Raw genomic sequence first — 18,010 nt, forward strand, 5'->3', positions numbered from 1 at the left:
AGCTATGGTAACATCTTTACTGAGCAAACACTGACTTTAACCCATTGTGCCTCAAGAGACTTAAAAAGACCAAACTCTTTATAACTAGTCCTGTCATGCCTTAGGTTGGTGCCTCAGACTCGCTATAGTCCAAGATCTTGCATTTCCTGGGGTTCAGCTTTGGAGTAGCTACACACTTGTTAGGTTGCCTTATCCCTTAGGATGATATCCATCATATAATGTGCCGGCTTCCCATCATATAACGTGCATGACTAGTTAGTGATGGTTCCTTGTCCTCCATCTCAGGTCCATTTTGTTGTACATTGTCCTAGCCTAGTTCCCTCGTATTGGGTCTGAAATGACTCCTGGAACCTTTTGTTTATTGAACTTTGTTCTACACCCCAATTAAGTGATAATGTCTGTCACTTACACTGCCCTCTACACATTTTCCTGTCTCCCAGAAATAGGTTCTTTTGGCAGTGTTTACATGACTTCTTGTGCCACATACAGTTTTTAAGACTGCAGTTCATATATAATGACTTTTCACATCATATATATATATATATATATGCTTTCGTAGATTTTCACGGGTACAGGAATGCAGGTTTTGGTGTCCTCGGGTGTCTTCCCGTGTAAAAGTTGGGGTGTCTAGGCGACGTTTCGACGAGGTCTCACTCGTCATCTTCAGGCTGGTGCTTTCGGCTTCTTGTTACTGGAACAGAGCAGGATCTCAGTGTTTGAGTTCCTATAAATACTGTTGAGGGGGTGTGGTGTATAGCCTCCAATGTTCTGGGCAGAGAGGAAGTTCCCAGGCTAGTGTGCCTTTTCTTCTTTTGTTCCTTAATTACTTGAGGGATATCTTGAGTGATTTCTTGAGTGATATCCTGAGTACCACTTAGGTGGGTCATTAGGTGTGGATTAGTTGCTAAAGTCTTTGTGTCTTGACCTCTTGATCTTTGTGAAGAGTTTTTCTGAGAAGATGGCTGTACTGCACTTAGTTGTGCTCTGGCTTGGCTTCGTGTATAGGGGCGAGCTGTGGTTTTGTGGCCTGTGTCAGCCAGATCTGTGTAGGGATTGCAGGGGGGTGCAGCATCCGGAGGTGCCACCATGGTTTGGCTACTGGATGGTGTCTGTAATTTATCTGTGGAGAGGGTCTGGGTTTGGGTCCTGTACCCGTGAAAATCTACGAAAGCAAATATATATATATATATATATATTCCTGCTTCCTTGAACTAAATCTATTATTATACACTAACCCCCACCCCCCACAATTTAATATTATTCAAGGGAATGAGAAATAATGCCAAATAAGACTGGCGTGACACAGAGCTACGAAGGTACGGCTTATCAAACACTACTTGGTATTTTATGCACAGCGAGTTTCAAGACAACTTAGCAAGATACCTCTGTGTTTCTTCCGGATTAGCACTTAGGAGGTTTAAGCTGTCTTGTTTTGGAATGCAAGACTCCAGCGCTGTTGTTCTTCACAAGATTTGGAAACATGGAAGTGAAAGTTGAACAGAATGGACAGAAACAGATAGAAACAGAGAGATGGTCACATGCAGTGAAGATGGAGACATGCATCAAGATATTTCTATGAACCAAGAACATTCCTGTTGTAGTACATCCAAGCAACATTTCTGATCTCTCCTTTTCGGTGTTTCAGAAATAGGAGTGTTGCTGTTGTTTTTTTTAAAAAATGTGACATTGCAACAATTGTAACATAAAACATTAATAAAGGATAAAGACAGAAATAACAAACAATAGTTCATCTGCAGTGAATAAACTAAAGTTTGGCTTTACTATTTTCATTACTCCTGCTGATAACACAACCAAATTTGTCCCCTTGAGGTGAATGTTTGCAAGGTTAGTGTTTGGATTTGTAGAAATAAATATTGGTCAAAATTACCTAAGAATGCCATATATAGATATTATTGATTATTGTTTTCAGTAACTGCAGTACTTCGAGAGAGAAAGAATTCCAGTTATCTACTGCAGATCCTGTGCTTTTAGCTTAAGAACCAATGCTGGGTATATACTGGGTATATAGCAAAATTATTCTGATGCCAGCTTTATTAACTATTTCCCTGTCTTTGTTAAAGAAAACAGCCTTAGGCAACTGTAAATCAGTGGATGACAATTTTAAAAACGTGAATCTCTAGCTTTTGCCTCCATTTTGCCTCCACATACATATTTATCATTTCTTTGATAAAATTATTTCATGTGCAGTTACCAATACTAATAATTTTTGGATTAAAATGAATGGGAATGCTGTCAAGATATGGCACACAGCATGGAGGAGGAGTGTGTAGAAAACCTAGCTATTTTAAATTATGGTTCAGTAACTTAATACATGCACATATACAGAGGACCTGTTACAAGCAATGAAAGAGAAAATGCTTATAATCTAAGAAGAACATGACACTAACATTCAAATAAGAAAACCATAACAAAAACAACCACCACCACCAAATATATATCACATTTGGCCAATCAGCATATAAAGAGAAATCCACAAGCACTGAAATTGTTTGATGATTGCTATCTTGTAGAGAAAGCCTGCCCTTGGGATTTTTAGTTACAAGATGATTAAATACACCAATTGCACAAAGTAAGTTATACTGTCGTGAACTGAACCGCCTGTGCCTTTTCAAAAGCTGCCCATAGGCCACAGTTTAACAGGCTGTTAAGCAGACAAGATTTAAATGAGCCGAAGGTTGCCTAACCGTATTGGATTGTGGCCTTAAGGCACTCTGAACCCCTCTCACTGCCTGCTGAATTCAATACATGGCAGTGCAATCCTGTGGAAGTTTGCTCAGTTGGCAAGTCCCATTGTTGTTCAGTGGGGCTTACTCCCTAGTAAGCTGTGTTAAGGACTGCGGCTCAAGAGGATTATAAAGCACCAATTTAAAATTCAAAATATGGCTGCCCACTTGCGGTTGAGAGATGAGAGACGGAAGGTTCTCTATTTGAGAGATTCATCGCCATCACCAATCAACCACACCAGACCCAAACCCAGACCCTCTCCACAGATAAATTACAGACACCATCCAGTAGCCAAACCATGGTGGCACCTCCGGATGCTGCACCCCCCTGCAATCCCTACACAGATCTGGCTGACACAGGCCACAAAACCACAGCTCGCCCCTATACACGAAGCCAAGCCAGAGCACAACTAAGTGCAGTACAGCCATCTTCTCAGAAAAACTCTTCACAAAGATCAAGAGGTCAAGACACAAAGACTTTAGCAACTAATCCACACCTAATGACCCACCTAAGTGGTACTCAGGATATCACTCAAGAAATCACTCAAGATATCCCTCAAGTAATTAAGGAACAAAAGAAGAAAAGGCACACTAGCCTGGGAACTTCCTCTCTGCCCAGAACATTGGAGGCTATACACCACACCCCCTCAACAGTATTTATAGGAACTCAAACACTGAGATCCTGCTCTGTTCCAGTAACAAGAAGCCGAAAGCACCAGCCTGAAGATGACGAGTGAGACCTCGTCGAAACGTCGCCTAGACACCCCAACTTTTACACGGGAAGACACCCGAGGACACCAAAACCTGCATTCCTGTACCCGTGAAAATCTACGAAAGCAAATATATATATATATATATATATTCCTGCTTCCTTGAACTAAATCTATTATTATACACTAACCCCCACCCCCCACAATTTAATATTATTCAAGGGAATGAGAAATAATGCCAAATAAGACTGGCGTGACACAGAGCTACGAAGGTACGGCTTATCAAACACTACTTGGTATTTTATGCACAGCGAGTTTCAAGACAACTTAGCAAGATACCTCTGTGTTTCTTCCGGATTAGCACTTAGGAGGTTTAAGCTGTCTTGTTTTGGAATGCAAGACTCCAGCGCTGTTGTTCTTCACAAGATTTGGAAACATGGAAGTGAAAGTTGAACAGAATGGACAGAAACAGATAGAAACAGAGAGATGGTCACATGCAGTGAAGATGGAGACATGCATCAAGATATTTCTATGAACCAAGAACATTCCTGTTGTAGTACATCCAAGCAACATTTCTGATCTCTCCTTTTCGGTGTTTCAGAAATAGGAGTGTTGCTGTTGTTTTTTTTAAAAAATGTGACATTGCAACAATTGTAACATAAAACATTAATAAAGGATAAAGACAGAAATAACAAACAATAGTTCATCTGCAGTGAATAAACTAAAGTTTGGCTTTACTATTTTCATTACTCCTGCTGATAACACAACCAAATTTGTCCCCTTGAGGTGAATGTTTGCAAGGTTAGTGTTTGGATTTGTAGAAATAAATATTGGTCAAAATTACCTAAGAATGCCATATATAGATATTATTGATTATTGTTTTCAGTAACTGCAGTACTTCGAGAGAGAAAGAATTCCAGTTATCTACTGCAGATCCTGTGCTTTTAGCTTAAGAACCAATGCTGGGTATATACTGGGTATATAGCAAAATTATTCTGATGCCAGCTTTATTAACTATTTCCCTGTCTTTGTTAAAGAAAACAGCCTTAGGCAACTGTAAATCAGTGGATGACAATTTTAAAAACGTGAATCTCTAGCTTTTGCCTCCATTTTGCCTCCACATACATATTTATCATTTCTTTGATAAAATTATTTCATGTGCAGTTACCAATACTAATAATTTTTGGATTAAAATGAATGGGAATGCTGTCAAGATATGGCACACAGCATGGAGGAGGAGTGTGTAGAAAACCTAGCTATTTTAAATTATGGTTCAGTAACTTAATACATGCACATATACAGAGGACCTGTTACAAGCAATGAAAGAGAAAATGCTTATAATCTAAGAAGAACATGACACTAACATTCAAATAAGAAAACCATAACAAAAACAACCACCACCACCAAATATATATCACATTTGGCCAATCAGCATATAAAGAGAAATCCACAAGCACTGAAATTGTTTGATGATTGCTATCTTGTAGAGAAAGCCTGCCCTTGGGATTTTTAGTTACAAGATGATTAAATACACCAATTGCACAAAGTAAGTTATACTGTCGTGAACTGAACCGCCTGTGCCTTTTCAAAAGCTGCCCATAGGCCACAGTTTAACAGGCTGTTAAGCAGACAAGATTTAAATGAGCCGAAGGTTGCCTAACCGTATTGGATTGTGGCCTTAAGGCACTCTGAACCCCTCTCACTGCCTGCTGAATTCAATACATGGCAGTGCAATCCTGTGGAAGTTTGCTCAGTTGGCAAGTCCCATTGTTGTTCAGTGGGGCTTACTCCCTAGTAAGCTGTGTTAAGGACTGCGGCTCAAGAGGATTATAAAGCACCAATTTAAAATTCAAAATATGGCTGCCCACTTGCGGTTGAGAGATGAGAGACGGAAGGTTCTCTGCTATTGAGACTACCAGGGGCTAAAGCGAAAGAAGTTTGTGATTTGTTACACAGCATGAAAACCCAAACAACTCATCTCAACTCCAGTATCTACTGGGGTACTGTAAGATTTATTGCTGCTTATTATCACCAGAACAATTCTGGTTCCTTCCCTCATATATGTACTTCACCTTCTTGCTGGAAACCCTGTATCTGGGATTCCAAAATAGGCTGGCTCGAAACAGAAGGCTTCATGGTTTTGGATCTCTGTGTCCTGATGACACAGAGGAGGGGCACCTGTATGAATCATGGATATCCTCTTCCAATCCCCGACTCCATAGGCAGCCCACCACACTGGGCAAGGCTAATTTGTCAACTAGGCAGCACATTTTTCAGCATTTGACTGCAAGGACATCAGAGGTGCTTTGTAATAACGTGAGTAGAATTCAGGTTTGAAATGCTTTCTAGTGTCCTATCCTAGATTCCTGAAAATGTAATTTTTTTAAAAAAAAATACATGCCTTTAGAAACTTCTTGGCAAGATTCATCAAGTCACTTTTCACTTAGGAGGGGCTGGCTAGTACCTGTCATCCTCCGGAGATGCATGTTGGATTTGAATCCGGGGACTAGTGGGTCGGCTCCTATCTAGTGAGGGGGACCATCTACCTCTGTTTGTTCATCCAACAAAATAGGGAGAAAACAGAACATTTAGTGTATAATTTTTTTTAAAAAAAAGCTTTTTTGTGGCAAGGAAACTGAAAAGTACCCCAAAAAGTCAGCGTTTACTTTTTATTTATTTCGAGTAAGAAAAAGCGCCATCGTTATTTAGCTTGAATTTAGAGCCCCATTTCAGACACATTTGCATAGCTGTACTGTTGTGCTTTACACAGTACTGCAGTACTATGACTTTTTAAAAAATAATAATCAGTAAAATAATGATATCATAGAGGTAACTGATGGCAGGAATTGTATCTTATGTATTTCATATATCAGTGCCTTTTAAGACCCAGTATGCATTCTTAATGAAGTTTTAACTGGTACCAGATTAAATGCGAAATAAGGGTTTTTTTATTATTCAATCAAATGAAAAATATTGAATGACCTCTGAGCATGGATGGAATTTAAGCACCATGTTACACTGCTAGATACAAAATATGTCTTTGAAATTGTCTATTTCCACCACAGCCCATGGTGTACAAAGATATGTGTTCCTCTAGACCAGGGGAACCTCTGTGGTGCACTCCAGTTGCTGTTAGACTCCAACTCCCATCATCCCTGAGCACTGGCCATGCTGGCTGGGGTTGATGGGAGTTGTAGTCCAACACCTAAAAGGCACCACATTGGGTATCCATGATCTAGAAAGTCTCATCTACTGTGACTGGCAGCAGAGTCAGTCCTAGCACAACACCCCCTTTCCCCCCTTCATAGATATATCTATACTACCATGCTCTGTAATCCTTGTGTTGTTTTAGCCACAGAACCTGCTTTCCTATTTCTGGCATCTATAATTACAGGTTTATTTTTCTTAGTTTATTACTTTTCACAAAAAAGAAAACAAGGGATCTAGGCTTCAATCCTATACACACTTACCAGGGAGTACCGTATTTTTTGCTCTATAAGACTCACTTTTTCCCTCCTAAGAAGTAAGGGGAAATGTGTGTGCGTCTTATGGAGCGAATGCAGGCTGTGCAGCTTTCACAGAAGCCAGAACAGCAAGAGGGATTGCTGCTTTCACTGCGCAGCAATTCCTCTTGCTGTTCTGGCTTCTGAGATTCAGAATTTTTTTCCTTGTTTTCCTCCTCCAAAAACTAGGTGCGTCTTGTGGTCTGGTGCGTCTTATAGAGCAAAAAATACGGTAAGTCCCACTTAATTTTTTTGTTTGTTTGTAGGCATGCATAGGATTGCCTTTTAAAAGAAGCTGATATACATAAATTACATTAATCAGAGTGTCTCTGGAACTGGCAATAGGGAACTGGGAACTCTCTCCACCTTATCGATAAGTACAGTTGTTCTAAGAATTAAAAAGGCTGATGTAGCAACTGCACAAACTGATAGAGCAATGTACTGAGTGCATCCTCCACACACATAGGTTGCCTGGAGAAAGCATGGTGTCGGGTGCAGAAACTGAATTCTTGCCACTGTGGAGATCAGCCATCTCCACAGTGGCAAGAATTCAGTTTCTGCACCCGACACCATGCTTTCTCCAGGCAACCTATGTGGGCCAGCATTTGTGGGTTGGTAGTGGTGCTCCAATGGCCAGCTTACGTTCATGCAGAATGAATCACATCACCCGTGCACCATACGTAAGAAGCTGCCATGGGTTGGGGATAACAACAAAGCCCAAATGTCAGGAACTTGGTGGTTGTGTGAGTCACCCATCTATCCCAATCCAGTACTTCATTTTGCACATATTGCCAGTCAGTGTCATGCAAAGCAACCAGCAGTCTGGGTGGACTGGACCCTGAATCATTTCTCAAAGCATGCAGCATTTTCAACAGATTCCTGGCAAATATTGCAAACTTCCATATTGGTCCCCAGCTATGACTTAATCTTTCTCCCAGGACAATAGCTTTCACTTAATCATTCAGTTTTTTTCATTGTATGCAATTCAGTGAAATGTTCGTGAACGAATGCCATGTACTCTTTCAACAACTCTGTGCTGCGGGCTTGGCTGAGACAGCAGCTTGTTCCAAGGCCTCTCAGCAAGGACATATTTAGGGACTCCAATCCAAAACACATTTACTAGGGAGCAAGCCCCACTGTGGGATTTGCTTCTAAGTAAACATGCTCATAATAGCACTGTGCACGTCCTTCATTCAAGCCCAATGCTCTGCTCCCTACCTCATTATTCCTGCTTATTTATTTATTTATTTATATTTGTTATTACTATTATATTTCTTCATATAGACGTATTGAAGTGTATTAGAAATTTCATGAAAGCTAATTTTCCAATTAGAAGAGGATGCGTGGAGAGACGCTAGCGATCCTGATTTTCAACGAGATCTAGAATCATTATTAAAAAGGCAAAATGCATGTTCTGTTAGCAGTGTAACATTTAAAGCACCAGTTTCAGTTGTACTTTTTGAGGTACTTTTCTGTTCATTAAACATTGGGAGCAAGCAAAGTACAAGGACTTCAGGGGGGTTTAGCATTGCAGATTAGTACAGTCTTTTAGGTATTTAGATGTTTAGAAGGCTGTTAGTACGCAGCAGCTTTCCCCCCCTCTATGCCAAGTGCTAAAGGAAAAAATATAAAGGCACCAGTGCACTCAAAGCCCTTAATATGCTGATATTCTATAGAAACATTTAAAATAATAGAAATAGAAATGTAATCAACTGCAAACATGCATTACGAAATTTGGGGGGAAAATTCACACAATATGTTTTAATGATGTGAAACGTACTGTACAGACTAATGTGGAATAGCATGCAGCAATAGTTTTTGAGAGTTGAAAAGAATGGTCAAAACATAAGAAATCATAGCAGAGTGTGCAACTAGTAGATGCACCTGCTATACTCTAAGGAAACTGCATCCAACACATTCACAGAATATCCAACATACCATGCAGTATTGACAGAATTGGAAACTAAGTTCTGGTTATGTTGAAGAGCTCTAAAAAGTTTGAGCAGGAAGCAACTTCCAGTAACTCCCATTAATATTATTTATATGCCTAGGTTTCCCCAGCCACTCTGGGCGGCTTCCAACAAATTAAAACATCAACCACAGTAAAACAAAATTAGATGGCAAAGACATCTAATTTGCACTGAACACTGAGGATCAGGGAGGAAAGCTTTTGGCTTCCTTATAAACTCAAAAGATAATGGGTGTTATTTGACCAAGTTTTACACAGTGTAAACCCATTGAAATTAAGAGACATAATATAGTCGATGGCTCTGCTGTAAGTAAAACTTAGCTAAACACCACTCCAAGAAAATAGAGACTGGGGGAAGGCACACCAAAGCATGCTTTTGCACAAAGCATAGTTCACTTGGGATGTGGGGTGACGATTGGTCAGACATGTATTGGGGATGACACAGCTCATGCCCCACTCTTAAAGCTTAGTTTCCCTGGGGTACCCACAATCCTGTAAGTCTTAACAATGTTTACTTAGCTCTGTCTGAACTGTGATTAGTATCCAGCACTAGAACAAAAATCTAGATAACATTTTGAGGGGCAGCTAATAATGACAAGGGAAACATTACAAATCAACAGAGTACTCTTAAAATCAATCCAGCATTCTCCAATAATCCTTGCTCTTGCTGACCCCATTTCAAATGTGGCTCACCCACCACTGGTTCAGGATGAGGTGGCTTTCCTTCTGACAGGGTGGGAAGAAGCTGAGAGTAAGTACATCTTCAGCATCTGTCTTGGCTTCCTATATTGTTTTTGGAAACACATTCATCTTGCTCCCCATATAACCATCGTACTGCAAATCTTCACATCCAAGTTTTACTATCACATGGAATGAATACAACACCATCTGGATTTCCATGCCTACTCCTACAACAACAGCAATACATCCATTTGCTCTTTCTTTGTAGTAAAGACGTCAATTCAGTATGTTCAGCCAAGTGCTGACTGCCATCTGCATTGACCCATTGCCATATAGGGAAATAGACAGAGGTCTATAGTGCTGCCTTTAATAGAAACAGGAGCCTGACTGCCAGTGTCACCAATCCATGTGAGCATATAAGAACACAGCTTTGCTAAATTTAAGCTGTGCAGTTACCGTGCTACATGCAAACTAGTGAAACTGCAAGGTTTGATTTATATAATGTATAAAACTGATACAATGCTTTGCAGCCAGGATAAAGCAACTCAGCTAACACTGCATAATGTCTTTGATCTATTATAATAGCCTGTTCAGCTTGCACCATTTGCTCCAACATATGATGGGATGGCTAGAAGAATGAATGAATGGATGGGAGTGTTGTGTGACAGCTTCTTCACCAAACTGCCACACTTATGATACATGTCGGAACTGGACATAGGAATCAGGTGGGAATCCAGATCAGGAATTCCATAATTTTACAGTCACATTCAAAAACCTAAATAGTGAGGATATACCCATTAGGGATGCAGTAACCCAACATGTTGCCCTCAAGATGTTTGGCTTCTGCTGACAGGACTTTGCTAAATCCTGCCCACTATACCCTGCCTTTGTTCCCTCCAAAGTCTTCCAATGCCTGGACCAGGGCATTCAGGTATTGTAGCCTTATTTTGAGTAAGGGCATGTTTTCTCACATTTGCCAGTTGAGGTACATATTGAGTCTACTCTTCCACATGTCACCAGTGCAGGCTACCGCTATATATAAAGAATTCTCTTTCTCCTTTTTCGGTGTGTGAAATGAAGAGGCACCCAAAGCAGAACAAGAGTAGCAGGAAACCCTAATTCCCAACTTATCAGGGGGATCCTTTGTTGCCTTCAAAAAATTGGTATGAGATGAACAATCAGGGCAAGGTTTATAGGTTCTCCCTTTTCCTGAGTTTAGTTCTTACATTGGTCACCAGGAAAAAAATGAGGGTTGTGAGAAGGGATCCTTATGCAGTGGCTTTGTAGCTGAAATGTGAATCAGTTCAAGTGGGATAATGCTTGCAACTTATACCCCCAAACCAGGAGTGTAGCTTTCTTCCCCCCCCCCCTGCTGCTGTCATAAAAAGCAGTGAGATCTGGGACCAGAATGGCAGGAAGCAAAAATTAGTTAGGTCAGATCACCCCTGCTCCACTACGGCACACTAGCTCTCATCCATGGACACAAATCAACATGAGAAGTTTAGTACAACTGAATCTTCAAAAATGCTTTTTGCGAGTGTGCACACACATGAAATAAAATGGTATTTTCCAGGTCTTGGCATAAATGTGGGTGGCTTGCCAGTGTTTGATCATCAGTGCTCTCTTGTTGCTCTTGTTTTTAAGCACCTATTGAATTCTTGCCAGTGGCTCTGGTAGATGCTGACACTGCAAAAAAACAGATCTTCAAAGAGCAAAGGCTGGCTGAATGCCACTCTTCATTATTCACTTGCACAAGCATCTTACTGCCTTCCCAGTTTCAGCATACCCCTGGCAAGCAAAAACAGCATCTTTGCTTGCTCTCAATAAATCTAGGTGCTGGGGTTTTTAATTTTACTGGTGTCCTTATTCTATGGCTAGGAAAAAGAAAAGATTGCATTCATATTCAAACTCTTCCTCTAATGAACCCAAGAGCAGCTTACAGATGGTTCCTAGGAAGTATCTCATCTACGCAGGAACCACTTCAGGTGCCTATAGACCATTCTTTAATCACATGCGTGTTGGCCTATTGAGAATTCCATGACAACACCTGCTTTCTTCTACATTCAGTGTTTGCAGGACAAATAACTCAAGGCACACTATCTATATCTATATCTATATCTATATCTAGTTATGAAGAAATACTGTTGAATTCAAACACTTCCATACAGAGCCACAATCACATCTGACAATGATTCTGACCAATAGTGTTTGATTACAAAAAGTATCTTTAAACTGTTTTTGGGGGTGGGGAATGTTTTCAAACATTTCAAACTCAGCTCTATTTTTTTAAAAGGAAAAACAACGTGAAACACAATGAATCCAATCCCACAGTGTTTGAACCCAGCAATTGGAGTGGCACATGGGTAGAAAGGAAACGAAAAGCGTGCCAGTCAGCTGTTGGGGTGCGATTCTGCTACCCACACTCACCCTCCTGAATCAGCAAGATTCCAGCCTCCTTTAAAGGGAAAATTTGCTGAATAAGAAGGAATTGCAAGTGAAATATTACATCTGGTATGGTTCATGGATGTTGATAACCAAGTGAAAACAACAGAGTCTTGCAGCTCCTTGAAGATGAACAAGTTTATTGTGACAAAAGCTCCCATGTGATAGAGCCCACATGTTCAGATGAAGAAACAATAAAAGTGGTGCTCCGTTAAACTGTGTATCTCAATTAACACTGAAATGTTGTTATCAGCATACTGAGGACTTCTGCAAACAATGGCATTAGCTTGGACTTTAAAGTGAGACAGAGACAGAGAGACAAACAGAGAACCAAAGAAGCCAAAAGCTGCTATAAGCAACATCAACCTACAATAAGCATGGATATTGGAGCAAAAGTGTCTACAAATATCAAAGCAGATATGAATAATAACAGGTGGATATGAATAGAAAACTGATATGGGGGAAAATAACAAACTGATAAGGACCACCAGCACAAATGACAAGAAATTGAGAAGTCTTTATTTTATACCTTTCTTGTTCTGGTGAATGCAAACTAGTATCAGGCCTCAAGCAGTTGGTACTAGCACTCCTAGCCCTGTCAAGCGAGGGCTGCAGTTCACTAGTGCCAGTGCATTGCATCCAATGGAAGGAGGAGGAGAAAAACAAAAAGAAAACAAAGAAAGGAATACAATGTTAGATATCAAATCATAAAGTAATGTTCTATTTACATAAGATGTCAACTAACAATGGTCCAATAAAGATACAATGGAACTGGCTGGATGAAAAAGAGAGAGAGCGAGAGCCGAGATTTGCTTTAAAATAAAATTAAAAAGATAATGCCTGAATTTGGTTGCATAAAAGAACAAAGGAATCAAAGGTGGCCATTAAGAGATTCCATGAAGTCAACTCAAGATGGATTAAATAGGCAAGACTGCACCTCAGCAGTGCAAAACGAGACTTGCCAAATATCAACCAATGGGAAAAATGGGAAGGAAACAATGAAAAATTATCTCTGTAATTTATTTCATCTTAAAAGTTCTATAACACAAAATGATGAAGCACAGTTGTCTCGAACTTCACAATGAGGTTGATCTACTGGACTAAACTAACAGGAATAGGAAAGGATACTTTGACTGAGACCTTACCTAACCAATAGACCATCAGTAAATCTTGGTATTCGTGAGTTAAGGCAATTACGAAGAAGTGAAATATCCTGACTAAGCACTGATTTGGCCTTAACACATGCAGGCAGGGTTGAGCTTCACAAAGTAAACATAATTCATAAAAGAGAAAAAAAGTAAGTTTCACACAGGATGCAAACCACACATTTAAAAAAGAAATAAAATATGTAGTGAATTTAAATAAAAAGACTGATTTTTTTAAGTGGGGTTTAAGCAGCAGGGATTCGGGAGATAAGGCTGTAGCAACTATTGTGTTCAGTGGGGGTGTGGACATGTTTAGGTCTGCAACTTTAGTCTCCTTTCATTTCTTAGATAAATTGGGAACATTTGCTTTGCACCAGATATTATGATGATAATGCGATCAAGCTGCATTTTCAGTGTTTTGGTTGGGAGAGGTTTATTTTATAATACATTATATGCTTATAAATGATTCTTAGTAAGAAGCAGCTCCAATATTTTTCTTGAATGCATATTTTCAGAAATGTATCTGAGAACTTTAATGGGAAGTTTCAACAGATTTCTTACCTGTAAATATTCCAGTAAGTGCCATTCTCTAATAAAGGCATCTTGGGAGGTAGTGTTTTATAATGCCTAACAGAATTTCTTGAGAGTGAAAGAAAAGAAAAGAAATGGAGAGTATCCATGCAAGAAACAAAACAAATAAATAACTAAATAAATAAATAAATGCAAATACAGATGAAGCAGTACTTAATGAAAGGTAAAAATAGTAACAATTCTTATGCAGTATTTGCTGTGTGGTTAACAATTGCCACTACTATTAAGGATAATTTTAGTAATGTTATAATGTTAAGAATCTATGTAAGGTGTGCTGAAACAAGAGGTTGTAAAGCAGCAGTCTACAGACAACCGAACTCTACAACTTCTTCAGGAGGATCTTTTCTCTCTCTCTCTCTCATTACCAGAACATTCTTGTACTAGTATAACACTAAAGCTAGTATCACCTATTTTGTGAACGATCTAGTGCTGGTCGTACCATTAGGCAGAATGAGGCAGCTCAGGCAGCTGATTTTATACGTCACGAAAGGGTAGCAAATTGTTAAGGAATTTAGCATTGTATTTTTACTCCCAGGGAGAAGTGCTTGCGGGATTTTATCTGTCTGGTGTCAAAATAACTGGAACAGCCTTTGGTACTATGCTTGCTCTTTTACTTCTGAGGAGGCGGGGAAGGTAACTTGTGGTCCCTCTCTGGCAGCACTTTGGTAAGGATTTAAGGAGCCACTTTAAGCATGGCTAGCAAAGGGAGATTTTTAACTTTCTTTTCTTTGAAAAGCAGAGTCCTATGCTATATCACAAACTACTTTTGGAAGTATGTGCTGGCTAATAATGGAATATCTTATGGACGGTGCTTTAACGTTTAACAGATTTCATCACGGCTTAAAGTGTGTTGGAAGCTAGGTGCTCTAGTCTACAGCCCTGTGTGGACTCATACTGAGTTTCTGCAATAGCAGCCTCCCCAGACCACTTTCACAGACAGAGAAGCGTCATGTATATTTGCTTGTTCCCTTTACTAAAATGAGAGGGGAGGCCCTTGAAGGAGTTCTGTATATGTATTGCCATGCCCTCAAAGACTCTTAGCAAGTGAGGGTGTTTAATTATAAGTACTTAATGCGATCAGTATGCGAAAGACACAAAACCAATTATGAAAACACAAATGTTTAGAAAGGAAAAATTAATAAACATAATACCACTGCCATACATTGGAAGACCTTTTGCAACATTTCTTGAATAATTCCATTCAATGGATGGTATCCAACTGATGTCCCATCACTGATGGAAGGCCTACATCAGTGTAATGATGATAGATGCAATTTTTGGTGATTCCTCCACCTCTCTGCACCCCACAAAATCCAGAATGCATTCCCACCCTCCCTTTTCTGTCTTCATCAGCAGAGGGACACCAGTTGGTGTGTATGAATGTTCAACTTCTAAACATTAAACTTCTCAGTAACTTAATCTCTATGATCCAGACACTGCAGGGCATATGAATATATAAAATATGTATAAAAAGCCACAGGTCTGGGTACATTGGGCTCACTATAATCCTATCCACTGAAAGATAGGATAAACATATATCAACAAATGTTTAAAAATAATCAAGCTGCTAGACCATAGCCTTTTACTTCAATACAGTATTGCTAATACAGGAATATTACAGCAGAGGACTGACAGAAACAAAAGTGACTTGTAAAAGAAAAGAAAACACACACACACCAGAACTATCCAAACTTGGTTACCAAATGCCTGTATTTACCTGGTGGTATGTAGGCACTCTGCACTTCTTCCTCGTTTTGCCCTGGGCAGCATTAGAAGCTCACTGCACAGACAGGATGGATGATGAATGAAACAGATATAAATATGAAGCATTAAATGGCATGAATTATGCCATGGTATGCAAATGAAAACATAAAATAAACCAGAAAGCTTGAACTGAGATAGTTACCTCAACAGAAGGTAAAGACATATTAGCACACTCCATATATATATATTTGACTGTCTGGGCCAGTATTCTAAAATAAAGGCTACAATCCTTTAGTTTGGCTGATTAACATGTATTCACTGCAACAGATTTTAAAGCAGTTTAACTCTGCAGTCTTTTAATATCTGGAACGTTTCTTAATTCACAGCTGACCGGCTTCCCTGTTATTCTGCATTTCTAAATACAAGCAACTAAAATAAACTGTTCATGAACGTAAGGCAATATGCTTATAGTAAGGAAATATTGAAGAAAACGAGTTTTATTTTCCAAATCAAAAAACTGTGGAAGTTCAAGCCATAGCAACACTACAAGCTTCCTCTAATCTATTCATAAACATAATGATGTCTTTGAACATTTGTTTGTAAACACAAAAACTTATTATTATCATTATTGTTGTTATTATTACTTTGTCACCACACATCCTGAATATGTCCTCAATGTACATTATAACATTCTAATTCAGACCTGTGGCTCTCCACTGTAAGGAGCTATACATTACAAGCAATAATGTACAGTTATACAATAACTGCAAAGAGAAAGGCGCAGCATGTAGCACGAGTTTTAACAAGATGTGTACATGCTGTGGGACCACTAGGACAGGACTTTCAGGCAGATGTCAACAGCGCCACTCAGGAGAAAGACCAGGAGGACCCCCAAATGAAGCAGGGTTGGCATATCATGTTTTGAAGTGATGAGGGGGAGGTCTGTAAGACCATTAAGTTGATTAAGTAAAACTACCAAACCATATCACTGTGTACTTGCATTCTGCCCAAACACAAATCACTGAGATAAATTTCCAAGGTTCACCAGAGTAAAGTATATTTGCTGCTCAGGAAGATGTGCCATTTCAAAAGAACCAAATAGTCATATGAAATACTATGGTTTAAACCAGTGCTTTTTCCCCCTTAAAAAAATGTTTAGTGGTACTCTCATTTTCCTACTCATATTGAAATACTGCCCCTCAAGGAGGCCAAACTTAGATTCACAAAATGTTTAGGGGTATGCGACTCCTGCGCCCCCCAGAAAAAAGCACTGGTTTAAACATTATCCAAACTGGTCAACGTGTGAGCCATGTGTTGTCCTATTGCCACAATAGCATACATTTCATTGGGGATTGATCAGTAACGTCATAAGAAATAATCCTGTATAAAAAAGCCTTAACTATCTGGTGGAATGTTGTCTAACAGAGTCCTACTAACGTTATAGAATTCTGGTGCAACACACCACACACAAAAGAGGCCTAACATCCCTCATGCAAAACCGTAATTCAACAGGGCAGGTTAAAGAATAATGGAATACTTTGTAAACTAATGAACCATTGAATTCAATGGTACTAACTCAAGAAAGCTTCTTAAAAATTAGAGATTATTCACCAGTGTTATTAATTTGCTTCACCCATGAATGTGAAGATGTCAGGGGCTCACACTTCCTGAAGATTCCTTTGAAGAATCTTATGCTACCAGTAGGACTTTGGTCTGAGTGACTTAAAAAAAAAAAAAAAAAAGCTGCAGCAGCATTTGTCATCTCACCCAGGAGACAGGAGAGGTGAATGAGAAAGCACTGTCTCAGGTTTAGAAGGGAATGTTAGGACTGTACGTGGATATCATGAGTACTATCTATTTTCATAGGAAACATGAAAGGAAGAGTGAGATAGTGAGGGAACAACTGTGAATGTGAGAGTAGGAAGGTGAGGTGTGTTTGAAGTGTCTGGTAGTCTTTATGATGGACTGAGCCTCCGTGTCCTGCCTGATTAACAACAAATGTGCCAGCATATACCACACTATGTCCACAGAATTATAACTCTGGGCCACCCTAACATACAAATAAGAGAGGGTGGAGACAATAGAAAACATTCTGCAGAATTACCAGCAATAAAGGAGAAGCAAGCTATACTGAAGAAGAACCAAGATCCAAATTTGGATGAGTGGAAACAGAATGAAAGCATTTGTCTAATTTCAGTGATAGCCAAGGGTTAAATTCTAACTCAAGACGAATGTTGGCCCCCACGAATGATACGAGGCACCCAACACATTGTGTCGAATTCCTCGCAAGTCAACATTCAGTCCTCTCCTCCCACTTCTAAACTGGATCATTCTGAGGTCTACTATAGCCAGGGTGTGGGTCTGTGTCCATGTAATCTTTTGAATAAATAAGGTTAAAAAAACCTGGAAGATAATTTTCAAAATACTTCTTTGTTAACACAAGTGAAAAGTTAAATTCTGGCAATCTAGCACAAGTAAATGGGTAGATAATGCCCCTGCTTTAAAATAACTAGGTAAGCGA

General features: G+C 39.5%; 1 protein-coding gene across 50 annotated transcripts in view; it reads right to left on the reverse strand.

Annotated features, from left to right (window-relative positions):
- Positions 1-18,010, reverse strand: part of RIMS1 (regulating synaptic membrane exocytosis 1) — a 240,428-nt gene that overhangs the window by 70,114 nt on the left and 152,304 nt on the right. For 17 of the 50 annotated variants that reach the window (XM_081904833.1, XM_081904832.1, XM_081904825.1 and 14 more), the window contains exons 19-20: positions 15,503-15,565; positions 12,579-12,668 (exon numbers count right to left, since the gene is read on the reverse strand). The exons of 8 other annotated variants lie outside the window; for them this stretch is intronic. In XM_081904833.1, the coding sequence (XP_081760959.1) occupies positions 12,579-12,668; positions 15,503-15,565 (153 nt within the window). Of the gene's footprint in view, positions 1-1,383; positions 1,462-3,793; positions 3,872-5,918; positions 6,003-12,578; positions 12,669-13,194; positions 13,309-13,755; positions 13,834-15,502; positions 15,566-18,010 lie in introns of all 50 variants that reach the window. 25 more of the 50 variants (XM_081904842.1, XM_081904800.1, XM_081904838.1 and 22 more) reach the window with 9 other exon arrangements.

This window comes from Podarcis melisellensis, assembly GCF_964234715.1.
Source record: "Podarcis melisellensis genome assembly, chromosome: 3".
NCBI classification, from domain to species: Eukaryota; Metazoa; Chordata; class Lepidosauria; order Squamata; family Lacertidae; genus Podarcis; species Podarcis melisellensis.